Source organism: Gossypium hirsutum, chromosome A09 (assembly GCF_007990345.1).
Source record: "Gossypium hirsutum isolate 1008001.06 chromosome A09, Gossypium_hirsutum_v2.1, whole genome shotgun sequence".
Lineage (NCBI taxonomy): Eukaryota > Viridiplantae > Streptophyta > Magnoliopsida > Malvales > Malvaceae > Gossypium > Gossypium hirsutum.
This window is the reverse complement of record NC_053432.1, coordinates 469321-485864: the sequence shown is the minus strand read 5'-3', so window position 1 is coordinate 485864 and position 16544 is coordinate 469321. Positions and strand designations below refer to the sequence as shown.

Sequence of the window (16544 nt, the reverse complement as noted above, 5' to 3'; positions counted from 1 at the left end):
TCAATCTCTTCGATCAGAACAATGTAGGAGGGATCGAAATCGTAACGTTTCAACAAGGAGACATGGAAAACATTGTGAATTCAATCCAGCTTGGGAGGTAATTCAAATTGGTATGCAACACAACCAATTCTCCTAAGGATTTGATAAGGTCATATGAATCACGGACTTAACTGACCTTATCGACTGAACATTGACACATTTCGCCATGGGGACACCTTTAGGAAGACTTGATCGCCGACACTGTATTCAATGTCTTTTCTCTTTAAATCCGCTTATGAGTTCTATCTACCAGAAGCCGCTTTTAGTCTATCCTGAATCAACCTTATTTTCTCCTTAGATTCTTGTACCAACTTGGGACCTAGAACTTTCCTTTCACCTACTTTGATCCAACACAAAGGAGTTCTACATTTGCAGCGATATTCAGCACCATAAGTTGCCATTTGGATGCTCGATTGGAAGCTATTGTTGTAGGAAAATTTGGCTAAGGGTAAATGTTCTTCCCAACTACTTCAATATTTGATAATATAACCTCTTAACATATCTTCCAATAATTGTATCACCCGCTCAGATTACTCGTTAGACTACAGATGAAAGACAAAGCTAAAATCCAAATGGGTTCCTAATGACTCTTGCAATTTCTTCCAAACAGGGATCTCGATCTAAAATAATCGATATGAGCACCCTATGCAACCTCACAATCTTCGAAATGTATAACTTAGCCAACTTCTGTAATGAGTAATCCTTGTGGACAGGTAAGAAGTCTGTTGACTTCGTTAATTGGTCTACTATAACCCAAATTGAATATTTCTTAGTGGGGTTAAGGTTAACCTACTAACAAAGTCCATCGGTATTCGTTCCCACTTTCATTAAAGTATTTTTGATAGCTTGCAACAATCCAAAAGGGAATTGATTTTTAACTTTTACTTGTTGATACGTTAGGCACTTAGCCACAAATTCGGTCATGTCTCAGCTCAGACCGAGCCACCAATACAGTTCTTTAACATCCTGATACATATTGTTTCCTCTAAGATACATGTCATAAAGGCTAAAATGCACTTCTTGAAGTATGGTTTATCTTAATCCATTTTCATTCGACACACAAAACCTCCCTCAAAAGTACAAGATGCCATCTTCAATAAACTTAAAATCTTTAGTTTTTCCCTCCTCAACTTGTGTAATTTCAAGTAACAAGGATACATCTAAATGTTGTTTAGCTTTGATTTCATTGGCTAGGGTGGGTTCATTTGTAGTTTTACTAGTAAGCCTACATCATCCACTAAACTTAACCTAGCAAACATCGCCCTTAAATCAATCATCTACTTTCTACTTAGGGCATCCACTACAACATTGGCTTTCTCAGGGTGGTATTCAGTTACACAATCATAATATTTTAATAGCTCTAACCACCTCCATTGCTTAAGGTTCAATTCCTTTTGTGTGAGAAGGTATTTATGGCTCTTATGATCGGTATAGATGTAACACTTCTCCCTATACAAGTAATGTCTCCATATATTTAGTGCAAAAACTATTGTATCCAACTTTAAGCCATAAGTCAGGTAGTTGCACTTATGTTGCTTCAACTGCCTTGGTGCATAAGTCACTACTTTACTACCTTACATGAACATACAACCAAGGCCAGTATAGGATGCATCGCTATACACCACATATTTTTTCTTCAATTCGGGTTGAATTAAAATAGAAGCCTATGTTAACACCGCTTTAAGCTTTTCAAAGTTGGATTGTTGCTCGTCCGTCCATTTAAATTGGATATCCTTTCTTAGCAATTTGGTTAGGCGCGCAACTATTAAGGAAAAACCTTCAACAAATCCACATTAATACCCAACCAAACCCAGAAAACTATGGATTTTAGAAAAAAAATTTAGGTTGTTTCTATTCAAGAATAGCTTCTATCTTCTTTGGATCTACTTGAATACCCTCTGCAGATACCACATTACCCGGAAAAAGAATGCCAGAATTAACATTTACTCAGTTTGGTGAATAGTTTCTTCTCTCGAAGGATTCGTAGAAACATTTTAAGGTGCTTATCATGTTCAAGTTCAGTTTTGGAGTAAACTAGAATATCATTAATGAAGACAACCACGAATAGATCAAGGAAGGGTTAGAACACTTGGTTCATCATATCCATGAAATAGGTAGAAGCGTTGGTTAGCTGAATGGCATTACAAAGAACTCATAGTGGCCAGAACGAGTTCTAAAAGCAATTTTGGGTACATCCGCCTCCCTCGCCTTAAGTTGGTAATACCTTGACCTTAGATCTATTTTGGAGAACACAATTGCCCCTCTAAATTGGTCAAACAAATCGTCTATCCTAGGAAAAGGATATTTATTTTTGACGGTTAGCTTGTTTAGCTACCGATAATCTATACATAACCTTAGGGAACCATCTTTCTTTTTCAAGAACAGGACCAGAGCTCCCCACAGAGAAACACTAGGTTTAATAAACCCGTGATCCAAAAGCTCCTAAAGTTGGATTTTTAGCTCTTGTAGCTCCTTGGGTGCCATGCGGTAGGGAGCAATAGACACTAAAGTGGTTCCTGGAAATAGTTCAATCCTGAATTCCACCTCACTGTCTAGAGGTAAACCTAGAAACTCCATCGGGAAACACATCTGGGAATTCCTTAGCGTTTGGATATTGTCTAAGGTGGTACTATCAACATTCTCATCCATCACATAAGCTAAGTAAGCTTCATATCCCTTGCAAACCAACTTTTTAACGACCATAGCTAAAATTACATTAGACAGATAGTCTCATTACTCCTTACCATAAAAATTTCTCTACCCTCAATTATTTTTAAAGTTACCCTTTTAGAGGCACAATCTAGGCTAACTTGATGCTCCATTAACTACCCAATTCCCAGGATTAAATCAAACTCCCTAAATGGTAACTCAATAAGATTTGCAGGAAACACTACCCTTTGAACCTCCAACAAATATCTCCTATAGATTTTATTTACAACAACAAGTTGTCCTAAGGGGCTTACTACAATAACATCAGTAGTGGTTTTCTTTACCCTAACACTAAATTTTTCAGACATTTTACACGATACATTAGAGTGACGGATCCTATATCAATTTAGGCAAAGTACAAGATAAAATTAATGGTAAAGATATCTACTATGAAATTGGACACATCTTTTTCCTCAAATCCCCTAACAACATAAACTAAGGCAGGTTGCCTAGCCTCGGTATAGTTTGCACCAATAGCTACAGTGTTTGCAGCCTGATTCTGCCCACGGCCCCTCGAAGGTAATTGGCTTGCTATCTGATTTTGGTCATGATTTTGTGACGGAGCTTGCATCTCCTCAATTCTCCATGGACAGTCCTTAATCCTATGCCCAATCGACCCACAACTGAAACAAACACCCAATTTTCTTCAGCACTCGTCCAGATAACACTTACCACAATGCGTACAATTAGGGGTATTATCTCTTGTTTTAGTCAAAGCAGCCCCTTGCTACGGTCTACCCTCCCTAGTTCATTTTTTAGGACGAGAGTTTGAACTAGTGGAACCTGAATCTCTCTTAGACAGGACCTTGCTTTTCTCTCGTTCTTCAAGATTCTCCTGCTTAATTTTTTCTACGATTTTAGCCTTCTCTACTAGGGTTTCAAATACCTGTTCTTGGTGTGAAGTAACTTGAATCTTGAGTTCAAAATTTAGCCCATTTCAAATCTCACACATTTTTCTTATTCCATGGCTACCATCCCTTAGGCATAATAGCTGAGCTTAGGAATTCAGCCTCATACTCTACCACAATCTTTTCACCTTGCTTTAGTTGATAAACTCGAGCCTGCGAGCCTCCATGTACCTTATGCCCACATATTTCTTCTGGAAGGCCTCTAGGAAATATTCCCAGTTAATATGATCAGCTTGTGTGCCCCTAACGATAGACTACCACCAACGGTAGTCCTCCTCTCTAAGTAAGGACACTGTGCCCTTCAGTTCTGCTCCGGAGTATAGTCTAAGTCCTCTAGAATCCTTTCAGTTGACTCCATCCAATATTTGGCCATAGTGGGAGTCATTCTAGCAATGCCCTTAAATGTTTCTACCCTGTTTGATTGTAGTCTCTCAACAACAGATTCGCGGCTCCCCAATCCATTTTAGGCTTCAGCAACTATTTGTAACACCCTTAGCATTGTCTGCATCACGATGTCATCGTCGGTCCTGTAGCCTTTGCCACCATTAGTGGTGGAGTTCTCAACAGATTCCTTAAAAAACGGGTGCAGCCTTATGCGGCCTACCCCTACCATGTCTACCTTGAGTGTTCATAGTGTTTGTGGATGTCTAAGAAGTTTAGAGTATATCTATAGTTTTCATCCAAAAGTTCAAGTATTAGCAAAAGTAGATCCACAATCTAAGAATTTTAGTTCATCCAAAATCTCAAAAGTAATATTAACTATGGTAGGACCGACATTGGAGTCTCAATTTTAATTTCCTCCAGAAAATAAAATTTTCAAAAGAATTATGTGACATGGTTTATTTTCAAAATACCTCTGCATGCATGCAAATTTATAAAAAAATATTTACAGCCCGATTTTAGAAAACTTGGCTTTGATACTACCAAATGTAACCTCCTCAACTTAGTCTAGACATTAGACAAGAATTCGTATTTATTACTTTAATGTAAATATATTTTTATATTTAATCAATTTAATACAAATATCTTTGGTACTTATCATGAATCATTATTATAATTGATGCATTTTGTTTTACCTTTTTTATTTTAATTTCATTTTGTAATTTAGTTTTTAATATTGTTATAAATGTCTATATTATTTTCAAATTTTTTTTCAAATTTTTTCATTTTAAATATTACTTACATTAAATATGTTATGTATTATTTATTTTTAATTTATAAAAAATAAATGAATTTATTCACTTGAAACACGTAAGAAAAAAATCTAATAAAAATACTATAAGAAATAATAATATGTAAAATTTAAATATATGTAAAAATAAATATTAAAAATATATAATAATTAATTTAAATATTTATATTAATATTAAATAAATATGATTAATTTAATATTAAATAAAATAAAAATCCTCTCCCCACCACTATCCCAGTCCCCCACCATCTTTCCTTCCCTAACAGGGTAAGAGGTTTCTTCTGCTTAAACTGCTATTGTTGATCCGTCAAAAATGTCAAATTCATTTTTTTAGAGGGTGTTATATATGATTTTTTTAGGAGAATTAAATAAGGGAAAAAAAATCAAAATCAACACAATTATGAAATAATTTTTGTATATCTTCAACAATAGAGGAGTTACAGTATATATAACCTACAACACATTAAGCTTTACAAGGAAAGAGTTGAAGAATCTCTATAATCAAGGATTGACTCAATCCTAAAGAAAGAAAAAAAAATAAAATCTCATCAAATTTATCTCAATCAACTCCTTGATTTCTATCACTCCCCCTCAAGTTGGTGCATGGATATCACACATGCCTAACTTGCATAAAGCTTTATCAAAAGTTTTGCTAGAAACAACCTTGGTAAGTATGTTAGCGAGTTGATCTTCAGACTTTACAAAAGGCAATGAAATGGTACCAGCTTTAAGTTTTTCTTTTATAAAGTTTCTATCAACTTCTATGTGCTTTGTACAATCATGTTGAACTAGGTTGAGAGCAATCTCAATCACTGAAGTATTATCACAATATAGGTTCATTGAACCATGAGGATCAATGTCTAATTCTTCAAGCAATTTCTTCAACCACAACAATTCACATACTTCAAAAACATGCCTCTATATTTTTCCTCTACACTTGACCATGCAATGACTGGTTGTTTCTTACTTCTCCAAGTTACAAGGTTTCCTCCAACGAAAGTGAAATAACCTAAAGTCGACCTTCTATCATCAGCTGACCCTACCCAATCTGTATCACTATAACCTTCTATTCTCGAATGATCACGTTTCCTAAAAATCAACCATTTTCCTAGAGCATCTTTTAAATACTTCAATATGCATTCAACAGCCTCCATATGTAACTTTTGAGGATCATGCATAAATTGACTCACTACACTTACTGCATAAGCAATATCAGGTCTATTGTGAGATAAATAAATCAATTTTCTACAAGTTTTTGATATCTTGCTTTGTCAGTTAGAGATTCACCTAAACAGTAATATAACTTATGATGTTGTTCAATGGGAGTAGTCACAGGTTTACAACTAAGCATTCCTATCAAAGCTAACAAATCAAAAATATATTTTCGTTGAGTAAGGAAAATACCATTCTTTGATCTAGCTACTTCAATACCAAGGAAGTACTTCAGATTACCCAACCTTTTCATTTCAAACTCAGAAGCTAAATATTTTTGGAGATTTTCTATCTCATCAAAATCATCACCTATTAGCACCATATCATCCATGTAGATAATCAATGCGGTCACCTTTCCTTGTCTATGTTTCAAAAACAATTTGTAATCATCTTTACTTTGCTAGTAGCCAAACAAATTTATGGATTTTGTAAACCTACCAAACCATACCCTTGGAGATTGATTCAATCCATACAACACCTTTTTAGTTTGTACACCATTATATTCTCTGAGTGCTTTTCAATTCTAGGAGGAGGATCTATGTAAACTTCTTCAACGAGATCTTCGTGAAGGAAGGCATTCTTGACATCAAATTGAAGGAGAGGCCAATCTTGATTAGCAACCAAGGATAGCAATACTCTTACTGTATCAAGCTTGGAAACATGCGCAAAATTTTCTTGATAATCGACTCAATAAGACTATGTATATCCTTTTGCAACTAACCGTGATTTGGACCTTTCAACCATTCCATCTACTTTATGTTTAACAGTAAATATCCATCTACAACCCACTGTTCTTTTTCCATCGAGAAGAGGCACCAGGTCCCAAGCAACATTTTTTTCAAGTGATGCCATTTCTTCTGCCATATCTTGGGTGAACCTTGTGTCTCCTAAGGCTTCCTGTAATTTACGGGGAATAGAGATAGATGATAATTGAAATATATAATATGCACATGACTTTGACAAACGATGATAAGACACATTATTAGCAATGGGATTTTTTTTGGCTTTAATATCATGTTCATATCTAATAGGAGGTATACCACAATTAGCACAAGCTGGAATATGGTATTCAGAAGTTACCTCAGGTGAAGATTGACATGGCCGATTTGGTGGTATAGGAGGATCGATGCTCTTTGTAATAAGATCATCTTGTTATTCATCACATCTACCCAACTCAGTGTTTTCATTTTCATCACCTCTTTCTGCACTTTCTAGATCAGTATTTTCATAACCTCTCTCTACAATTTATGGAATATGTGGTTGCACTCTCGGTGCATGTAACGCCCTAAAACCCAGCCTAGAAGTTTAGACCAAATCTCGGAGGTTACATTGATCACTGAAATGATCGTAAGTAAAATTTAAGTTTAACCAGCTAGAAAACATACAGTATTTAGGTTATGTAAAACTCTCCATTGTAAAATTCTGATATTACAAAAATTATAGCCCAAAAGTCGCTTACGTGCGTGAAACCCAAAATTCATACCACAATATTCAAAATAAAACTTACAATTTAAACCATTTATTTATAAACGTGGAATTTATGAAAATACATTTAAAGTTTATTCTAAACATGGCTGTCTGAGACCTCCGATGTGTCAAGTCTAGAAAAGCATACGAAAATACCTGAAAAAGGGAAACTGAGAGGGTGAGCTGCACGAGATCAGTGTGAGTTCGAAATTATTAACAATAGATTTATAGAAGAGAATTCCAGATAGCAATAACATATATTAATACGTAGTAGGGCTGGCGTATATGCAGTACAATGCAATGCGGTAATCCACTGTACAAACATGTTACAATTTAAACTGCCAGATCAGATAAAGGTACGAAGCAAAGCTGACGAACATGCGGTACAGTGCTGTAAATCACTGTACGAATAAATTACAGTAAAACTACCAGATCAAATCAGAATCAGTCTTTCTTCACTTCATAACCAACCCTAAAATTTCTTTATGCAAGTGCATGTATGCTTACAACCTTACAGAAGCAATGAACACATCGACAGACAGTCAGATAGAAACAGATAAGCACAGACACCTAGCTAACCAAGTTCAGTATCAGACATCTCACACAACAGTCACAAATAACATATAAGCTGAAGCCTGGATCAAAGTCTTAACTACCCTCACTAATGCCTAGCCAAGGGTTGGAACACCCAGACACATTTTCAGATAAAAAACATACATAGAACTAAAATAGGAGACTTAGGACCACACGGCTGTGTGCTTTGATCGTGTGGAAAAACCTAGGTCATGTGGGGGTCAAAACGCCTGTGTGGAGGGGGCACACGGCCGTGTGGCTGAGGCACACACCCGTGTGAGCCAGGGACATGGCTGTGTAACTTTCTGTCCATTTGTGCTAAAATAGAGTACAGGGCAGACACGGCTATGTGCCCACTAGACATGGTCGTGTGTCCAAAATACACGCCCGTGTGGGATCCCTAAATACCTAAATTAGCCACACAGTTGTATGGCACCAAATCACTAAATCACTAAATCCCTAATTCCTAAATCCACACACCCATGTGCCAAGGGGACACGACCGTATGGAAATCGACTAAAATTTCCAAATTGGCCACACTACCGTGTAACACCAGATTTTGCCTGAAAACCCTAATTCCTAAATGTGCACGGGCGTGTGGACCGCCCGTGTTGGGAAAAATGCCCATGTGGCCACCAGTGTGGTCACGAAACCACCCTAGAATAGCCTCGTAAAATGTGTTTTCCTTTATGAAGCACTCTTCCGCCCTCAATAACTCAAGATTATACCAAATCAGACAAGTTCCAAGCATAAAAATAGTGGTACAACTTCATAACTAATTGATTTGTGAACACACACATAAAACACTGACTTTCACAGAGTCAAATCGAGAATTCGCAAATAAATTAGAAAGGATACGAAACCCACACCTAATTCACGATCAATAACATCCAAACACTACCTTGACGAAAAAGAAGCGAAGCTCTCCAAAATCCACAAGCAAAATCGTTTTCGAAAATAAAAATAATAAAAAAGAAAAGAAGAAAAGAAATAAAGAAACAAAGAAAAAGGGGAAGAGGAGAACGTCCAGAGCAAAAAAACAAAAATAAATAGTTATATCTTTTAACTTAAAACAAAACTGCTATTTAACAAAACAAAACAAAATAAATAAATAAAAATATTTCTCCAAAATACACACAAAGACTCGAACCCAAAACCTTGAGGTACGCTAACACTCACTCAACCACCAGACCAACAGGCCCATTCTATCACTTAAATGCACAACTAAACACAATAGCACACCCTTTTGTCTGACCCTAACCTCAAAACTCAAAACTTCTAACCCTAAAAACTGGGGTGTTACAATGCAATATTTTTATCAGTACTCTTTTCATGCAATGGGAGAAATTCCTACACTACATCATTGAGATTAATCATTTCATTATGTTTCTCCCCCTGAAGTGAAGAATCTGTAGAGTAGGAAAACTCATTTTCATGGAAGACAACATCCATAGTGACATGAAGCCTCTTAGAGGAAGGATCGTAGTAGTTATACCCCTTTTGATAATATTCATATCCCACAAAAATATATTTTACAATAAGAGATTAAAGCTTATTTCTCTAATAGGGATACAAATGAACATAAACAACACATCCAAAAATTTTGGAGGTAGATGAACAACATGTGGAAGACTGCAATGGTCAGACAACACATCTAGTGGTTGTCGATAATCAATAGTACTTGAAGGAGTACGACTAATTACCTAAACTGCAAAACTTAAGGCTTTACCTCATAAGTAAGATGGAACATATCCTTTAATTAAAAAGCATCAAGTGACCTCCAAGTGCTATCTATGTTTCTGTTCTGCAACACCATTTTGTTGTGGTGAGTAAGGGCATGTCGTTTAATGAATCATACCAATAGAGCTCATGAATTATTTTAGTTTTTGGGTCAAATATTCTCTTATATTATCTAATCTGAAAAGATTTATTGAAATACCAAATTGAGTTAAAATCATCTGATGAAAAAGGCAAACAATAGAACTTACATCAATTTTCTTTTTTATTAGGTAAATCTAAGTTATCTTAGCGCAATCATCAATGAAGGAAATATACCATTTCATTTATTTAAGAGTTGAAATGGGTGTCGGCCTCCAAACATCAGAGTGAACCAAGGAAAATGACATGCTTGTTTTATTTTCACATAAAGGAAAATGAGCACAATGACCTTTTGTAAGGGCACAAGTTTTACAAGCAAAATATGAAACACTAAAACCAACAAATAATGAAGGAGTAGTTTTTTTCAAATAGAAGAAAGATGGATGTCCCGAACATTTATGCCATAACCGGATCTGTTCTTTTTTCTTGTCAACTGAATACTCTTGTACCACATAAACCTGCCCTTTGTAAAATATTGAAAACGATCTTTTAAATAATACAATCCTCCCCTTTCTCTAGCACTGCCCATTTTCACCTTGGTGTGTAGGTCTTGAAAAATATAGTGAGTGGGAAAAAATACATGAAATATTATAAGATTTGGTTAATTTTTGTACTAAAATAAGGTTACAATTTAATGATGGCACAAATAAAAAAATTATATCAAAAGAATGAGATAATCTGACAGTACCAATACCAACAATTGGAGAAGAAACTTAATTAGCATTAGTGACAATATTCATAGAACAATTAGATAATTGGCTGATTTTTTGTCTATCACAAGTTATATGATCTGTTGCACCTGAATCAATTATCCAATCACTATTATTAGTAAGGGATGTTCCTAATTGAGTCCAAAACTTGTGGCTAAATTAACCTTTGAATTGGTGTTATCCTTTTGGTTATTAAAAGATGCTTGAGGTGCCTTCTTGCTTTTTGGGTGCCAATCTAGATATCCATGTAACCAAAAATATTTATCCACTTTATGACATGTGCCATTACAATGGTTAAATTTACGATCCGTTTTTGAATAGGTCCTTTTGGTGATCATTGCAACTCCTCCAATTGTCCCTCCAAACATGGCTCCCTGTCAATTAGCTTCTGCACAAACTACAACATACACACTTTGGATATTTAGGAATAGTTTAGTAGCAAGTACTCGACCTCTTACCCCATCCAATTAAGAATCCAATCCAACAAAAAAAATATACACATGTTGTGTATTAGCCTTTGCAATTTATTTTGTGATAACAGTTGCATAGTAAATAGAACAATAATCAATATTATCAAGTTGTTGCCAAATCTTTTGTAGTTTTCCAAAATAAGAAATAATGGACTCACCATTTTGCTGAATAGACATCACCTCACAATGAAGTTGATATGCTTTTGAAACATCTTGCTCAAAAGAATATGTTTGTTTTACAACATCCCATATTTCTTTTGTTGTGCCCAAGCGAAGGAATAATGATATGATGTCCTTTTTCATTGCATCAAGAAGCCATGATTTGACCAAGAAATTTTCTTCTTACCAAGTTTCGTACTTATTTAAAAGTTTATCTTTTGGTGGCACTTTCATACCTAAAATAAAACCCAAATGCTTTCTTCCACGAATCTTATTCTGGGCATTTAGGGATCACTCAATATAATTTGTTCCATCAAGGCATTATGGGGTGATTAGAGAATTTTCCTGTATTGGGAAAGCAGTTGTAGGGTTATTATTTTTTTCATGAGAACCACAATCACCCTTTTTGGAATCAGAAATAGTGACTGTGGTACAAGGAAGAAGGTTACAACGGAAGCGTTAAATAGAAATAATAATTGTGTCTGCTTCAATTCCAAAAGAAATTGAAGGAGGCTCTGGCACCATCTAAATCAACACAACTATGAAAGAATTTATGTATATCTTCAACAATAAAAGAGTTATAATAAATATAACCTACAACACTTGAAGCTTTATAGGGAAAGAGTTGAAGAATCCTTATAATCAACGATTGACTCAATCCTAAAGAAATAAATAAAATCTCATCAAATGATAATCAAAGATTGACCCCATCCTAAAGAAATAAAGAAATAAAATCTCATCAAATTTGTCTCAATCAACTTATTGATTTCTATCAAAAATCTAATTAGATTAGATTAGTAGAGTTAGATGAGAATATGAAGGATTTGCTAACTTTACATACTACTTTAAGTTTAAGTTTAGAATATGATATAGGATGAGATCCTCAACTTGTGGGATGTAAAGGGGTTGTAGCATCAATAGAGAGGGAGAGGGAAAGGGAGAGTGCTTGGAGGTTCAGTGAGGGCAATGATTTTTTTATTTAATATTAATATAATTATATTTATTTAATATTCATATAAATATTAATATAAAATTTAAATTTATTATTATATATTTTTTGAAAATATTTATTTTTATATATTTCTTTGTATATTTTAGAATTAGAATCAAATTGAGAACATTTGTAAATTTTGAGAGTTAATTTTTTAAAATTATGACTAAATCGATATAATAGGTAAAAGTTGAGGGCTAAATTTATCATTATATTGATTTTTTTTGCTGCCATGCCAGCTTACCATTTATAATTTTAAGGAGAGTACCCAAAATGATCAAACTATGTAACTTAAGTACATAAATTACAAACTTTTTTATTTTAAATGCTAAAATAAATTTTTTAATAATTGGGTGACTATACGTAGAGTTTACTCTTTTAAAAAATATGTTTTTTACATTTACATATTTATGACTTGTCTTGTATATATGCCTTATCTTGACTTTCTAATAAACAAATTATGACATATAAAATTTATTTTTATTTAATATATAAATGTACCTAATAGAAAATGAATTTTAAAAATACCTGAGTTGAAGTTCATAAATTTAATAACTAAATAAGTAAAAATATTTGTACTAAAAAAGTATTTAAAATTGTGTTCAGCGCCTATGCTTTTAATGGGTCTACAAAATGTGAAAAATTAATTATTGGACTCACTCCAATAAATATTTTGAGAAATAAAAAATAACAAAAAAGAGATCCTAAATTAAATCCAACTCAAGTTCAAATAAGATATTAAAAGTTCCATGTATGATCATGCTTCAAACATGAACTTAGTCTATATCCATACAGACTTATATATATAATAGGAGCAAGGAAAATAAAACTATTTAGAGAAATAAAATTATAAAATTTTGCTAACATAATTAACATTTTTATATTAAAAAGTTAAAAAGGTGTTAAATTGAATGTTTTAATTTTTCAAGGGCTGAAAGCAAAATTCCCATTTAGCTAATGGGGCCAAGGCCCCTGAGTGCTCCTTAGTTATGACCTTATATTTTGGTATTTCAAATGAAACTATTAGTGAGACATTAACTTTGGTACTTATCACCAGTACTTAATCAACTAAATCAACCTACTTCAAATATTTTTTTTCTGATAGTAAATCCTTCAAATATTTATATACTATTTTACTTATAGTTTTTATTATATTAGTTTTTGAATTTCTTTCATGCCAAGGTTGAGATAACAAATTTCTAAAGGGCATTTCGTTAATCGCCTAAATCATTTGCCTAAATATTACTCACAAAATTATTGTAATCACACCTCCATTTCTTTAACACTCACAACAACAAAAAATGCACGCTTTTTATCATTATACAAGTAGAAATTTAATTTAAATTTATGTGAAAATATTAAATTTTACTTATTTATTTTTTAGTTTAGTAATGTTAACCAAAATAGTGTCGCATAAAATAATCTTCTAAGTGTTAATGTGTTATGTGAAAATTTAATTACAATTATATAATTACACCAAATCAAAATTTATGTATGATATTACACATTAAATCAAAATTAATGTATAATTTTGAGATTTATCCCTATTATATAACATATCAAAATACTTTTTTTTCAATTTAAGATATCACAGTTTTTTTCCCAAATTCATTAAATTTTTATATCAATTATTTTACATATTTTTAGATAAATAATATTTAAAAATAATATTTTTTTCACATGATTATGATATGACAGGTTTTGGCGGAGGAGCAAGTAGCCTGTTGATCACTTGGATCATCATCACACTTTATTTCAAAAGAACGATGCCATGCATTAGAATAACAAGTTTTCATTGGAAGTCCACAAAAAATGACACAAATATAGAGGCTGTCATAAGAACTAATGGAACCTTATGTCCCAAAAGATACAGTTACTTAGACGTCAAGAAAATGACAAATTCATTTAAAGAAAAACTAGGTAAAGGGGGTTATGGAAGTGTGTACAAAGTAAAGCTACTAGATGGCCATCTTGTTGCTGTGAAAGTGTTCAATACAACCAAAGGAAATGGTCAAGAATTTATCAATGAGGTTGCAAGTATTAGTCGAACTTCCCATGTTAACATTGTTACTCTCTTAGGATTTTGTTTAGAGGGTCAGAAAAGAGCTCTAATTTATGAGTTCATGCCCAATGGATCTTTAGAAAGATTCATTTACAAAGAAGCTACCATGAAGGACTGTCAGCACTTGTCATTGGAAAAATTGTTCGAAATTGCAATTGGGATAGCTCGAGGACTTGAATACTTGCACTGTGGTTGCAACACTCGAATTTTGCATTTCGACATAAAGCCTCATAATGTTCTTCTAGATGATAAATTTTTCCCAAAAATCGCTGATTTTGGGCTTGCAAAACTATGTACCATGAAAGAGAGTATTGTATCAATGTTGGAAGCTAGAGGGACAATTGGTTACATAGCTCCAGAAGTATTTTGCAGAAACGTCGGAGGTGTTTCGCATAAATCTGACGTTTATAGTTATGGAATGGTGATTCTAGAGATGGTTGGAGGAAGAAAAAACATAAATGTTGGGGTAAGTCAAACTAGCGAGATATATTATCCTCATTGGATCTATGGGTATGTTGTACAAGGCAATATGGAACCTCAAGTATTAGGCCTTAAGACTATAGAAGAAACTGAGATTACGAGGAAGATGATATTGGTGGGATTGTGGTGCATACAAACAAATCCACTAGACAGGCCTTCAATGAGTAAGGTGATAGAGATGTTGGAAGGAAGCGTAGAAGTATTGCAAATTCCTCCTAAGCCTTACCTATCTTCCCCTTCAAGAACACCAATGGATTCTACCTTTATAACATTATCCTAATATACTTGTAAGAGTGTGCTTGGAGACCAATAACAAGATTATTGTAATACATACTGCTTCTATTTTTTTAATAAAAGACATTTCCATTATTATGTTCATTTTTTTTATTTTTGTATATAAACTAAAGTAAATAATAATAAAACCATTGACTAATATGATTATTCTTAAACCGTCTCTAGTAAAGTATTATCGTGGTCAAGAAAACAATAATATGTTAGGACTAATGTAGGGTTGGTTGATGATAAAGTATTGTCAAAGGTATGACATATTGATTGTTATTGCAACACCCCTAACCCGTATCCATCGCCGGACTAGGGTTAAAGGCGTTACTGGACATATCGGAACATTCATATATACTTAAACATAACATAATCAAAACATATAATAATCATTCAAAATTGTCCCCTTATATAGGTCTACGAGACCTTAAACATGCTTTAGAATAGGGTCAAGACTAAACCAAGCTCATACAAAATTTTTCAAAACTTAAACATTTTTCAAAGTTATAAAGGTCACACGCCCGTGTGAACAGGCTGTGTGCCTCATACGGCATTAGACACGCCCGTGTGTCTAGGCTGTGGCAAAACAGGGCATACATACTGACTTGTCCCACACGGCCACAAGACACGCCTGTGTACCAAGCCGCATTAAAATTAGGGAGGCTACTGACTTGGGTCACATGGCCGACCACACGCCCATGTGCCAGCTCGTGTGCCACACACGACCGATAGACACGCCCGTGTGTCTAGGCCGTGTCAAAACTGTAGGACATACTAACTTAAAATCGTAGGGTTCCTCAGGGGATACACGGTCGTGTAACATAATCGTCTATCACACATAGATGAGACACACACTCGTTTCTTTACCCGTGTGGACAAAAATAGGCTATTTACAAGGCCAATTTGCCACCCTAATTTTGGGTCCTCCCTACATGATCAAAACCAAACATTTTATACCAAATTCTCATCCAATTCACAACTAAAACATACATCAATCATACCATATCATTATCAACCAATTTCATGCTTAATAACCATACCAAACCATGCCAAATTATAAAATAAAATCATATCTAAACATTTGTTTCATAACCTCATTTCATTTCATTCATTCTCATGAAAAAATCTAACCAAATGCCAAAATAGGCACATACCAAAAACTTACCAAATTAACTAACTCTCTCGGTCATCCATAACACATCACATAGACATTATTGAATAACATAATTCGTACCAAAAACTCATTCATCTACACAATCAAAACCAAGCCAAATCACATGGTGGGATATACACATTACCAAACATATTCACAAATTTCTAGCCTATACATGCCATACTTCAATATTTACACTTTCAAAATGTACCAAAATAGAGTTTGATAGTGTGGTGATGATCCTTGACGATCCCTGAGCTTC

The 16544-nt window shown here is 34.0% G+C and overlaps 1 protein-coding gene across 1 annotated transcript in view; it reads left to right on the top strand.

Annotated features, from left to right (window-relative positions):
• Nucleotides 1-15228, top strand: part of LOC107888441 (LEAF RUST 10 DISEASE-RESISTANCE LOCUS RECEPTOR-LIKE PROTEIN KINASE-like 2.1) — a 31007-nt gene extending 15779 nt beyond the window's left edge. Inside the window, exon 3 of the mRNA XM_016812549.2 lies at nucleotides 14007-15228. Within this exon, the coding sequence (XP_016668038.1) occupies nucleotides 14007-15130 (1124 nt within the window). The 3' untranslated portion in view covers nucleotides 15131-15228. The remainder of the gene's footprint in view (nucleotides 1-14006) is intronic.
• Nucleotides 15229-16544: the final 1316 nt, after the last annotated feature.